Source organism: Lathamus discolor, chromosome 4 (assembly GCF_037157495.1).
Source record: "Lathamus discolor isolate bLatDis1 chromosome 4, bLatDis1.hap1, whole genome shotgun sequence".
NCBI classification, from domain to species: Eukaryota; Metazoa; Chordata; class Aves; order Psittaciformes; family Psittacidae; genus Lathamus; species Lathamus discolor.
The window spans coordinates 3107860-3121503 of NC_088887.1; the positions used below are offsets into that span (position 1 = coordinate 3107860).

At 47.6% G+C, this 13644-nt stretch overlaps 1 protein-coding gene across 2 annotated transcripts; it reads left to right on the top strand.

Annotated features, from left to right (window-relative positions):
• Positions 1–901: 901 nt before the first annotated feature.
• On the top strand, positions 902–10580 carry LOC136012920 (OX-2 membrane glycoprotein-like). Of its 2 annotated transcripts, XM_065676005.1 has the most exons (5): positions 902–983; positions 2375–2710; positions 7941–8252; positions 8762–8916; positions 9868–10580. In XM_065676005.1, the coding sequence occupies exons 1-5, from the start codon at positions 935–937 to the stop codon at positions 10048–10050; spliced, it is 1035 nt and encodes a 344-aa protein (XP_065532077.1). In that variant the 5' UTR covers positions 902–934; the 3' UTR covers positions 10051–10580. The 2 variants fall into 2 exon arrangements, with proteins under 2 accessions (XP_065532077.1, XP_065532076.1); XM_065676004.1 differs by having other exon boundaries at positions 8762–9958.
• Positions 10581–13644: the final 3064 nt, after the last annotated feature.

The window sequence follows — 13644 nt, forward strand, 5'->3', positions numbered from 1 at the left end:
AGGAACATGAAACATTCTTTACCAGTATAGGTTTGATTAGCAAATGAGGTCTCGCAGGCTACTTGCCCCACTGTGCGATGCGTCAGCAACCCACGGGATGAGGGTTTTGTTGGTTTCAGCAATGTGATCACAGCCGGCAGGAGAAGAGGAACCCTGATGTAAAAATGACAAGGCAAAAAGGCACAAAGCCAGTGATTCAGAATTGCTGTGTGAGCTATTTTTCTGTCATCTCAGGTGAGCGTGGAGAGGAAAGGGCGTGCTTCTGGGATGGCAGCCCTGTCTTCCCCTGGGACCTGCAGAGACGGGGAAAACCTCAGTGGAGGAGACGGAGAGGCTCTGATTCTTCCCTGGAACAACATATGACCTAGGTCCTGGGTTGGGCGCTTGGCTTGTGCTGATCTCCTTACCTGGAAAGAGAGCTGTGCTACAGCAGCATCAGCAGCTCCAGATCTACAGATGGGGTGCAGATCCTTCACTGGGCCCTCTGATGGGGACATTTGTACCACTCATATCAACGTGACTCTTGACCACAGCTCCTTTCCCTGAGCTCAGGTCAAGGTGGCCTTTCCACCTACCCCACACATGCTGGGTACTCAGCCAGCTTAGAAACCTGAGCTTGTATTTAGGCACTTGCAGAAAGATAACCTTATGGAAAAGGCGTTTGTGAAAAACCCAGCTTTGTAACCCATTACCCCTGCCTGTGTGCAGCCCAGCTGGGAAATCTTTGGTTTCTGGCTCTGTCATTTGTTGTCATGTCCTCTGAAAGTTTTATTATTCAGCTGAGTGCTGGAGGGGCAGGAGGTTTTTTGAGGTGCCTTTTACCGTACGTGCGGGGAGGGGGAATGTCCCAAGAGTAAGAGCAAAGTGTATAAAAAAGAGGAAGCTGTGCTCAATGGATCAGTCGCTCTCTCGTCTCGCTGAGCGCACAGCTAAGATGATTGTCACTTCTCTGCTTTTCTCCTGCATCTGCGCCTTTGCGTCAGGTAACTCCTTGTCTGTCTGTCTGTCTTTTTACTGTAACAGCATTAGGGACCTCGGTGGCCCTGCCAGCCTGCTGCATCCAAGCGCTGCAGTCCCCACCTCGCATCCCCTGAAGCAAGCTCAGTGGTAACAGGGCACTTGTGGGACTGCGCTGCTTGCATGGAGCTTCAGACATGTCACTGCCGGTTGCCCATAGTGGCATCCTCTAATTAATATACCACCACTGCGCTTATAAACTGCAGGCAAATTTATGAATTTATTGCAATTAGCAAATCATAAGTGAAGCAATTGTCCAAATGTCCCTAATGACCCATATGACTGGAGTTTGATTTCATCTCCTGTTGTTGCTGCGATTTGGGTCAGATTATGGCACTGATTTGCTTTAGTCTGGACAGGACTACTTGTGGTGAACATAGTGCTTATAGGCATCTGCTCAGGTCACTAAAAGCCTATGTGTGTTACTCTGTTTTTTCTGTAATTAAAAATCATGTAGAAAAGCCTGAGTTTGTTTCAGACTAGCTTCTATGGTCATGGATTGTGCTCTGCCTATGGCACTACTGAGCTCTGACAAGTAATATAACCGGCACAGCTTCAGAGCTGGCTTCTTGGTCCCTAGCAGAGCTCTGCCTACCCATGGGCACAGCTGAACTGTCAAACCTGGGAGCATCCGTTTTGTTTGCTTGTCCCCTTACCAGTTTTTGCACGTGTGTCTGTGAATTGTCAGAGGAGACTGATGGTTTCTTTTCTTCCCTGGAGATCTTTAATATCATGGTGTTCCTGCTGTGAATACTGACTGTGGGCCTTTAACAAGGTCTCAGCTGCTTCCCAGCTGTACCACCTGAAGTCTGTAACAGGCAGTTTGCCTGTGGTCCTCCCTGCCTTGCTTTTTCCTGCTGGTTTTCTGTTCTCTCGTCAGGCTCTGACAAGAGGGGATGCACAATGTATAGTGATGCACACAGTGATTTTTAGCAGCTTTACTGCTTCTCTCTGGGCCACAGGAGTGCTCAGGGAGCAGTAATGCACTGATGTCTGTTTGGTCATAGGCGCAGCTGAATGTTTAGGGAACATCTCCACACGTGCCAGTGGGATAACAATCCTAGCAGATAGAAATCAGCTCCTTCCAACGGCAGTGCTGCCTTTCTCGTAGTGCTCTCTGCAGCACAAGTATCAGGCTGGAGAGGTGCTTTGTGCGAGAGGTGTCAGGTCCAGCAAAGCTCTCAGGGCACCTATTTTGAGCTGTTTTTTCATTTTATTCCCTGGATGGAGGGGCAGAGAGACTGCCCAGAGCTGCTCTGTTCAGGAGTGAGGGTAAGGGGTTGCGGGGGGCCCCTGCTGATGTGGGTTGCAGAATGGTGGTCAGAAACGCTGAGCGCAGCCCCTGCTTCTCCCCCAGGCTCTGTGCAGGTGATGCACAGAAAGGTCCAATCCGTTCGGGCAGGAGGGAACGTTACATTTGCATGCCAGTCAGTCACGAAAGAAGATGTGCTACAGGTGACCTGGCAGAAGGAGGCGGACGGGGCTGACGACAACATAGCCACTTACAGTATGATGAACGGCCAAAAGATAGCGAAGGGCTACGTCGGCCACGTGAGCTTTGCCCACAGAGAGTTACGAGCCTCAGCCATCTCACTGCATGGAGTTACCCTCCAAGATGAAGGATGCTACAAGTGCATCTTCAACACGTTCCCGTCCGGGGCTCTCACCGGCAGGATGTGTCTCAAGGTTTACGGTAAGGCGTCGCAATTGCTTATGGGCTGTCATCTGATGGGCAAGTTGTTTTCCCTCACCAAAAAGCTTTCCCTGACTGCTAGTCATTGCTAAATTGCTGTCAGAAAGGTGGCTCAGCTTCCTGCCTGGTTTTACCTCCTTGGGGAAACCAACTGCTCAAGCAGTTCTTTCGTTTTCTTCCCCTTTAAACCAACAACAGTGAGATCCAAAAGCTGACGTGTAACCCACGACTTCCTCCAAGTTTCCCTGGCTGTGTGCTGCGCTGGCAGCTGGCCTGCCACAACCATGAACCCCGTGCTCCTCTACTTCCTTTCTCTGTTGCCCTCACCTCCTAAGCCTGGAAATCAGGCACTTTCTTTTCTTACTCTGCCTTGGGTCTTAAAATAATTCGACGTATTCAAAAGGCAGAGAGGCATTTGCAGGGTATTAGCTTCAAAACTATAGTAAAAATGACAGTAGTCAGGCTGGGCTCAGGAAAGGCAGGCAAAAAACCAAAAAGGCTGAAATACAGAAACGCAGTGCAGCTCATGGGCTTTGCTACATGAATATCTTGTGCAGGTCAACATCTGTTACCTTCAAGAAGGGAGATAAAACAACTCATGAGTCAAGGTGGCAATATTTGACACCTGCACACGGTGCTGTCAACTAGGAAGTACCAGCTGAAATAGAAACGAATAGATGAACTCAAATGGAACAAGACTGAAAAGCTTTTTATCTCTTGAGGAAGGGTCTAGGTTTTCTGCCAGTGAGAAAGCTGAGACACTGACCATGCCCTGAGGGCACCCTGCTGGCTCCTGACTTTCTCATCTGTCAATCTGCTGTGGGGATGCTGGCCAAAGATCAGTTCCCATGTGGGAAATAGTGCCTGGGACCTGCTGCTGGTGGTATGACCGCTGTAGAGTATTCTGTTTGTCCCTAGTTCCTTCTGCTGACAAAGACACAGACATATATGTCCACACACATACCCACGTGCCAGGAGTCCTGTGTGGGAAAAGAGATGCCCCTGGCTTATAGGCAAAAGATGCCTTAAGCAATAAGGAAAGAAAGTGGAGGGCAATACAAGGGAAAACTAAGCTTGGAACAAAAGTTCTTTTTCCTTCCTATTGGGAAAGCTCCTAGAGCAGAAAAGAGAAATTAGGAGAAATAGTAGCTCAATATTTCAGATATGAATAAGAAGGTGTTCCTAAAGACAACCAGCTCTGAATCGAGTCACTCAGAGGGTAAACACTGGTTATAAATGACAAGAAAACATGGAAGTGCCTTGCAGAGGGATCCCATGCTTGTTTGTCCTGTAAATCTAAACATAGAGTTAATTTGTTGTGTGTAGTTTGGTGTTTTTACCCAAGTGGGAGAAATATTTGCCCAAATCACCAGCCTTGTGCCTATGATTCGTGCTGTAGCAGAGCACCACTTTTAAAAGCAGATATTCTGCTGCCACACACACTCCCATGAGCATCTCATATGAAAGCACATCAGCTGAGAAGGGTTTTACTTCTCTTGTAGGCAGGGCTGAGGGGGTCACTGCTCCTGCTTCACCAGCATGGGCTATGGACCAGTGGCAGGGGCTGGCTCATGGGAGTCAGGGAGGCCTCTCTGAAATGTGCTTTAGTGAACATGTCCTGGAAAGACCATGGATAAAATCAGTTTTCAGTGCCGTGACAGAGGATTTTTGGTTCACATAGGGTGTATTTCATTGTAGCTGTTTTATGTGACCCTACTTAAAAGCCACAGTCTTACTCCCTTATTCCCCAGCTTCTATTGATGGGAATCACTTGTCTGAACAAGCCTGGAGGACTTTTGTGGCAGAGGCTTTCTATGATTCTGTGACTCCCAGGGACAGAGTGTGAAGGCAGCAGGAATCTCCCCAGACTCAGGGATTCGGGGTGAGATGAGCAAGCCAGAGTCACCAGCTGAAAATGAAATGCTGCCATGTCTTTGCCCTCAAGAGGGGACTACCAGGGAGTTTACAAGCTGGTAATTGCCCGATTACAGCAGCCTTCGCAAGAGGGGCTGTTCCAGGATGGGCACCATCGCTGCGTGACGAGGGGAAGTGAAACAGCGTAAGAACTGGATACAGCACTGAGAAAAGGAACAGGTATGAGTGGAGGAACCTCAGACCTGCCTGCCCGAAAACAGCAGACTGAAAGGAAAGCAGAAATCTCCTGCCCTATAACAAACCTGGTTTTGGAACAGAAGAGTTTCAAGTGTGCTTGGAGGGTCTCTTTTGAGCAGTCTGTTCCTCTTTCCCCACCGTTTTGCTTCGGAAATGTTTTGCCAACCTTCATCACTCAAGAGAATGATAATGAAACCCAGTTCAGGGATGGAGTGAGCATGGAGAGGGTGACGTGCCACATGAGAATGCACAAGACAAAATTCCCTAGGGTATTTGCTGGGCTGTCTTCAAAGACTTTCTGCCTTCATTGTATGCACCATTCACCTGGAAGTCTTGAGCACAGCAAAGAAATACCATTGCTGTACCGTAGACAGGGAAGATGTGGCACAGTGCTGCTGGTGAACACCCACAACTGGAAAAGGCTGCCTGTCATCACAAGGTGTACTGTAATTCCTACACTTTTTTATCAGTCCCTCCAAGACCACTGTCAAGCCATTAAAGTAAAAAGCACATCATGGCCTGACAGTCCCCCTTTCATTAGATAAGGTCATTACAGAAAGTCGAAGCTGACGTACTTCACTAGCAAGTCCCTTTTCCAAATACTTGGGAACACTGCCACAGCTTGAATTTCGGAACATCCGCATTACTGCTCTGCATGAGCTACTAAAGCAAGCACTTGCACCTCTCTTGTGGGTACTTTTTCACTGGAAGCATATATTTTGATGAAAGGCAAAAGAAGGAGTTAGTTGAAACGTGTGCATCGAGCACCAACAGTGGGTACACGCTAACCAAGAGCGTAGCAAGACATTACCACAAAAGCAGGCACTTCCAGGTTTTGACTGTGCATCTGTTACAGACACTAAGGGGAAGCTCAACCCGACGTGATGTATATTCACATGATTATCATCCCCTGGGGTCCAGTGTGAAAAGAGAAAGGACTGCTTAGTCAGGAGAAGAGCAGATGTGGAGGGCATCTGTTTCTGACACCAGACAGTTTTCCTCATCCCTTCTGGGAACTTCTTCAACAGCTTTCCTTTGCAGGTTTAGCTACTGCAAGCTAACCTTTGAAGTTACTGCTGCGGATATGTTATTTTTATGCGTCTTGTGAGCGAAAGAAGAAGTTCAGAGGTCATTTTATTAATCAAAACATAGAGTGTTTGTGACACTTGTCTTTTAATACATGGGAGATTTTGAGAAGTTCCAGCTGAAATCCCCCTACGTGCTTTTCTTGTTGCTCTCAGAGCAACACTAGTGAGTTTCATTAAGTCGGGGGGGGGGGGGGGGGGGGCTGAGTTTCTGTCTATGGGTGATGCAAAAGAAGAGAAATACCTACTTTTTTTCCTTAGGCTGGCACAACCATAGCAAATAAATAAGGTCTATACATAAAAAAGAGGGGAAAAGAAGCAAAATTGATGGTATACAATGTCTTGTTTTCACCCTCTACTATTTACGGCTTGGAGGATCCAGATAACCTTGTGAGGTTGCATTTGGAATTGTATCAGGATGTTATAGATGCCATTATGCGTGCAGCGCAAGCTTTCTCTTCCTTTAAAAGGATCATTTGGTGTCTATTCATCCATCTGCAGATCTTAATTTACCTCCCCAAAGAAAATAGCATCGTTTTTTTCCTTAAGAAGAATAAACAGATTTATTTTGTTTGTTTAAAAGCAGGATAGTGATATGTTAACAAAAATGGTTATTTGCATTCACCATTGTTACTTATGCTATGTAAATAGTAATATGGAGTACTACTAGGTATAGCGATTATACAGAGGGCATTCATATTAACTCACACTTGAATGAAACTAGAATCACCACTGCAGTTAAATGGTAAAACCCCCCTAACACTCTCAAAAACGGGGACTTAGAAGTAGTGGGGTTTGGACCCCTCTGTTGTCAGCACATGCACTGAAGTAGAAAGCAGGCTGGTGAGCTTTCCATACAGAAACCTGTGGATTGCTCTCTCAAATGGAGCTACATGCCTTTTTAGAGCAAACTAAGAAAATGGCTTTGAGCAGGGGCTTGGATTAGATTGGTGTCCTTATGTGTTCAGATCTCCCCTTGAGTTCTACCCATTTTGAAAACAGCTTCCTGTACTCCTCCCTTTCTTTAGTCCTTGCAAATCCAGTTGGTATAGATAGGAATCAGCAAGCTGGCTGCATGGTGGGAGTGAGTAAGCATGAATGATGCCTACAGCTCATCCTTCTTGCTAAGACTAAATGTAGCAGCATCCACAAATCTTCCAGGGTGAGAAGGAGTTCAGAAGAAATGATCTTTAATGAAGGTTTTAAGAGGTACCGTGATGCCCCCAAAACACAACACTAGAGGGAAGAGAGTTGAACAAGCACAAAATCTTCACAGGTGAAATCCTGTGGTGTAACCACATACAATTTCACTGTTACTGTCTTGCATAGATAGATGCATCTAGTCCTTTTTCCCACTAGCCTCTACATCTAAAACAGCAGTAAAGCTAACCCTGCAGGTACATTTAAAGCAAAAGGACAAGAATTTTGGCTCATTTAAGCAGCTTAGCCCGTGCAGAGGGAGGAGGATGTGCTGTTTTATGGTTTCACTACCTGTTGCTTTTTACTCGTCCATAATCACCACTTGCCAGTTGGGATGGTGGGATGCTGCAGTGTTGAACTACGTAACAGTTTAACTGAATAACAGAACTGAAGCACAGATGCTTCTACCCTCTTGTTCTTTGTTTTGTCCGAGCTCTTAGATTGGATACAAGAAAGAAGTTCTTTACTGTAAGGGTGGTGAGGCACTGGAATGGGCTGCCCAGGGAGGTTGTGAGTGCTCCATCCCTGGCAGTGTTCAAGGCCAGGTGGGACACAGCCTTGGGTGGGATGGTTTAGTGTGAGGTGTTCCTGCCCATGCAGGGGGGTTGAAACTGGATGACCTTAAGGTCGCTTCCAACCCTAAGCATTCTATCATTCCATGATTCGTTTCCAGACCGCTGCCCGATCACTTTCGTGCTTGTCACAGCCAGAGTTATGGGGAGGGGAAGGTAAGATTAGATATCAAGGTTGGCCACCAAGATAATGGTAAAACATTTGCTCTTTGCTCAAATATGAGCAAAAAGTAGTGGATTTTGTCACTTTGTGTTTTACAGCCATCTCAAACCCCAAAGTGGAGGCGAAGCTTATACCCAGCCCAGACAAAGCTGAGGATGCCGAGACAGTGGTGGGGATGAGCTGCTCAGCAACAGGAAAACCAGCTCCAAAAATCACCTGGCACCTTCCCAGCGTCCTGCAGCTGAAACCGAGGGAGTACCACGTCCAGCTTGGCAACCAGACCGTGGCTGTCATCAGCAATTTCACCCACACCTACTCCAGAATCCTCCAGGAATACCCCATCACCTGCGAGATCCAGCACCCCTCTCTAAACGTGACCCTGGTTCTGCCCATGGACAGCCTGGTGCAGGGTCAGTGTGTAATCCTGCTCCTGCCCTGGAGTGGGGAGGGAACCGCTAAATACCTCCTGGGTTAGAACAGGGAACTCCTCAGAGGTGCAGGTGGGGAAGGCACCTGGAAGAGCAGCCTTGGGATGGATAGAAGAGGTGCCAGCGAACATGCAGGTACCCTGGGTGATGGCATACAATGGCTTACTGCCCATCGGGTCCCCTATGTGCCTCAGCCTCCCTGCCTCTGCTAAGGACTCACAGGGTTTCCTTATCATGTAGGATATGGACACACCATCCACATGTGCTGGCTTTGGGTAGCTCAGCGGGCTGGGTGATGCACACCCAACCACGGCATTAGACCCCAAGGACAGGCCTGCTGGCAGTGCCACTTGTGCGCATGCTGGCATTGGCTCCAAGTGCCCCCGTCCACCCTGTCTCACTCCAGGGACTGGCCAAGGGATGTTAGAAATGGGTCTGGGGATTTTTATTATCTTCATGCACAAATTGAGTATCCGCTGCTTTCCCCACAGGTCCGGATAGCCGGGACAGCAGTGTGGCACCTGCCATTGTCATTGCAGCGGGGGTCCTGGTCCCCCTGACTTCCCTCCTCCTTCTTGTCTGCCTCCTCCACCGCTGTCTCAGGCACCAACGTGGCCCAGAGAGAAACCCAGCATGGCCATGCTGGGTAGGTTTGCCTTTCCCCAGGGTGCTGCTGGGCTCACCTCCACCGGTGACAGGGCTCGAGGCCAGGACCCAGCTCTGCTCAGCCAGCCCAGGGCAGGATGCGCGCTGCACAGCCCAGGCTGCACCTGCATTGGAGAGGGACAAAGGGAATAGCCCCCAGCCAGCCAGCTGGACGGCAGCGTTTTGGGAAGGGGAAACCTGAAGGTGTTGAGTCAGGCCCATAGGTACCCAACGGTGATGGCAGCTACAGATTGTCCACTTTCTCAATGACAAGGCATGCTGTGAGTTAAGCATTGCTCTGTTACTACATTTATGGGCAAAACATTTGTGCAAACAGTGGCCATACCCTCCCGCCCTTCTTTTGCATCTCCTAAAATACCCTCCCAATTGCATGGCTAGAGCCGCTTGTGAAGGAAGCAGCTTCAAGGACACATCTCAGACAAAGTGGGGTCTTAGAGGAAGAGGATGCCTCTCTGAGGAAAGCCCAGGGTGCTGCAGTGCAGCAGGGGCTGAGCTGCTGCTGGTTGTCCCGATGCAGGGGATGAAGGATGCAAACTGGAGGTGGGGGTAAGCCAAGAGAGGTGGCATCGTTTCAGAAAACTCAGCCCAGTTTTATGCTGAAGGCACCTCAGCCTCCTCGTGGGCTATGCCCAGAGGGTGCACCCTGGCATCTGATGGAGGGTTTGGAGGAGAGAAAGCAGTGGGAGGAAATGCGATACATGTCTTCAATGGGCATCATGCTTCATGCTATGGGCATCGCGCTATGGGCATCAGCTAGGTCCAAGCTGGAGACTACGAGGAGGGGCTGTGAGGGGAAAACTTCAGTCTCTCACACAGAGAGACACAAGGACCTATTTGGTAGCACAAACAGCCAGGACCTTTACCCCCCCCCAACTTTAAATATCCATACATTTTGAAGAAGGAAAAACCCCAACAACCTCTCTTCTGTTAGGTCTTTCCTGCCTGTAGCAAGGCCAAGAAGTGTGGGCAGCACAGAGCTGCGGGCAGGGAGGCACCATCAGTGTCCCCCCAGCCCCGGCACACCACTGAACGCCTGAGCAGCTGCTCGCCCTCCACATGCGGGAGAGGAACTTCTTCCAACAGAACCTCAGGCTTCCAAGCAAACCTGCCGTGACTCGCTCCAAGAGGAATACAAAAGACTGTTAATAAAAGATACTTATTTATTTTGTGACACTGTAATATTCCGTTTTGTAGGGGAAGAAAAAGCTGTAAAGTATTTATTTGAGGCTCAGGGTGGCTGCCTGGATCTGCGTCATGAAACTCACGGGTTGTGTTTTCCGAGGGTTTCCATGTTATGTTTGTTCTTTTCCTTAACGTTGCAAGCTCAAAACTGGGTGGCGGGTTGCTTGAAATAGAGCAGCATCTTGTAGGGGTGCTGGCCTGGGAGGTGCCAAAGTAGAGCCCCACGAGGAGCCAGGGTGCAGAAAACCCCATGGCTGCGCTGTGTGAGCTTTAGGGTGATGAACCTGTTCCCCAACGGGCATGAGAGATCAGGCCAAGACTGCAACCAGCCTGAACATGCAACCCAGGCACCCGGAGAAACAGTCCAAGCCAGGACTCATTAGGCACGAGGAAATTGCCAACTCCATCTTCCGCCAGCCTTTCCTAGAAAGTAATGTAAATAATGTAAAAGCAAAGGCCACAGAGATGCTTCCCCACTTACTTTTCCCTGTGATTTCCACAGCCCCCTTTTTAATCCCCCTAATCCATCCCAGCTGTGCTCCCAGGCATCCCACCTGCCTGCATGAGGCAGTAGGGAAATAAAAGGGCAGTTGGAGGGGGCAGTAGGTTGCCTGGTGGTTATTGTGTGTGTGTTGCGGTGTGGTGGAATGTGAGTGCAGTGGGAAGTAAGGGGCTGCAGGTTGCATGTGGGAAGCTATGTACTAGTATCGGGGCAACAAATATTCTTTACTGCCAGGATTCATTGCTTATAACCCTCAGGTAATTCCCTGAAACCCTATGTCCATGAAATCTTTCCTTGTAGACCCAGGAAGGAGAAATGAGGTTGCCCAGGGCATGAGGTTTTGTGGGGAGCATTAAGACATCTGGTGCAGGCTGGTTCCTCTCCTCCTGGCTTCCTGGAGTAAGCATGTGTCATCTGGATTTTCCTCACCCGCCTATTTCAAACGCGCATCCCGGATGAATCGGGCTGAGTTGCAGTCAGAAACCCAGGTAGCCTAAATGAAAGTGACTGTGTAAGTTGAGAATGAATAAGTCCTTGTCATTCAATGCCTTTTTAGGCCCCCTAATGCTTAGTAATAGCACAGCTGGTGAGTGTGTGGAAAAGGGAACTGGCTGCAGCCATCGCAATCAGGAATTTCTCTCCTGAGCCCCATAATTGTCAAAGGAGGAAGTTGCACTTTGTCCAAGCTTTCCCACCATTGCAGCTTAATTTCCTCCTCCTGTGGGAGGGAAGGGACCAGGGGAGAAGCAAGTTTTATCCCCTTGGTTGGCGGTTTGTGGGGGGCAGGACGCAGGCAAGAGGGCAAGGCTCATCCCTTGGCAATGCTCCTGAACAGGCTGTGCAACGTCAGCCCTTACCACTCATCAGCATCCGTGCTTGCACTTCGGGGGGCATTTGGAGAGGCCTGTTTGAGTTTTAAAAGAAGGCTTCCATTAATGTTCAAACTAATATATCTTTTTAAAGAGAAGAGTCTTACAGAAACAGGGGTCTCTGGATGTGGTTAATAAAAAGGATCTTCAGAGGGAATAGGGAAAGGCACAAAGCTGGTGAGAAACCTTTATAAACCCAGGAAGACTGCAGAGGTTAGCTATTAATTTGTACATTCTGAGCACGTGGAGTGAGGGAAAGCAGGGTTCAGGGTCCATGTATGGGTGGGATTGTGGTTTCTTTGCTATTTAGGTCAATGTTGAACTGTGAAAGCTTTTTTAGGTGTCTGCTTATGAGCACGATAGGACCAGAGGCTTAATGAGAGAACTTAAACATTATCACTTTGTCTGTCCCAGTATCAGAATGAGAACAGGAAATGACATAAAAAGGCAGAACTCTAAAAACCAATACATTTATTTACCTTCATGCTGTATAAAGCCAGCTACTAAAGCACGCCATAAATTGTTATGTGGTAGTGCTGTGGAGTCTGGCTTCATGTAGCAATGAAAGGGATATAAGCATACAGGCTATGTAAAATTAACTGGCTGTTAGCTGGGAAAAATAATGGAGTATGAAACGGATACAAACCACCTTTCAGGGAACAAACATGCACATGATTGAGGGCATCACAGGTTTTTACTGTGGGTGAGTAACATCCTACCTACTGTTTGAGGTTTCCTTGTGATTATCTTGCGCTTCTCTGGCTCAGTTAACAACTGACATAATCGATGTGAACAATTTGGCAGTAATCCATAATTAATGCTAACAATTTGGCAGTAATCCTGTGGAGGTGATATTTCAGATGGGTTTATACATATGCTTAGTACTTCCTTTAATAAACAGTACCTAGGCTATGAAACGTTGTGGGGTTTGAGTAGGTCTTGAGAAGTAAAAATGAAACTGGTACGGAATTAAAGTGGCATAGATTGCTTTATTGTGCTGCTCCAATAGCAGTGGTATGAAGCAGGTAAGTAAAGGGAAACAGAGCGTATTTGCCAAGTTTACTCTACAGGAATGTTCTGAGCTAATATTGCCACAACCAGAGAGTAAAAAACCCAACAACAACCAAACAAAGGAATCTCGGGTTATTCTCTGTCTCAAGTCTGGGCTGGTTTTGGACTGAGTCAACACTGTCTTAAGCCACCTCCTGTCATTGCAGCTTTTCCAGCCCAGGGCAACAGTGGTGTTGATGCAGAGCATAATTTTCCCCTAACAGGTAGAAAAGGGCAAATGGGAATGCCACCCTCCTGCTTGCCTCTTGTGTGGGTAAGACTGGCTCTGGGAAATCTGCTTCTCTCTGCAAACCAAATGGGATTATTTAGCCCGCACTTCTCAGCTCTGGGATCCTTTGAACCTGATATTAGTCAGCTTGTTTTAACTCATGTAGGACCTTAACACGGTGTCCTCTTAAGCTGTATATTATATGTATACATATAGGTATGTAACAAAGGGTCCTCAGGCTATGTAATATGTCCAGGTTCCTGGTTTTGCATGCCAGGCTGTTTCAGAGATGTACCAAGTACCATGTTGATGGTTTCCTCTGCTGGGTACCACGTTCCCAGCTCTAAGAGAGCAGTAAAGGAATTGCCCCAGGAGCTCTTGCTGAAGATGTGTCTTTGAAATAGAGCTGAAATGCTGCCCTTCGATGTTTTACAAGGCACTGCCTGAACCCAGTGCTGGCAGAGGCATGGGTCTAAATCCACACAGAGAAAAGGAACTTTGTTTTGCTGAGAGAAGATTGAAAGCATCATTCATTATTTCTTTGTTTCATAACTCTTGGGAAATAATTCATCCACTAAATAACACGCCAGTAGATTTTCTTATGAATTTAGACATGGAAGGAAATATAACCTGCTCTTTTCCATTCAGTTTTCAGCACTAAGTCCCTGCAAATCACCTGAAATAAGAGAATGCACTAATTGAGTGCATTTTTCTTTCTTTCATAAATGGGAATATTGAACCAGGCAGATAAAAATCAAACATATTCTTGTTTTCACTCTTGGTATACCAGAAATGGCTCTATTTTGAAAGCCATACAATGGGCCTTCTCATACGTCCACTGCTTTCCTCTTTGTTCACATAAAGCTGTGTGTGAGA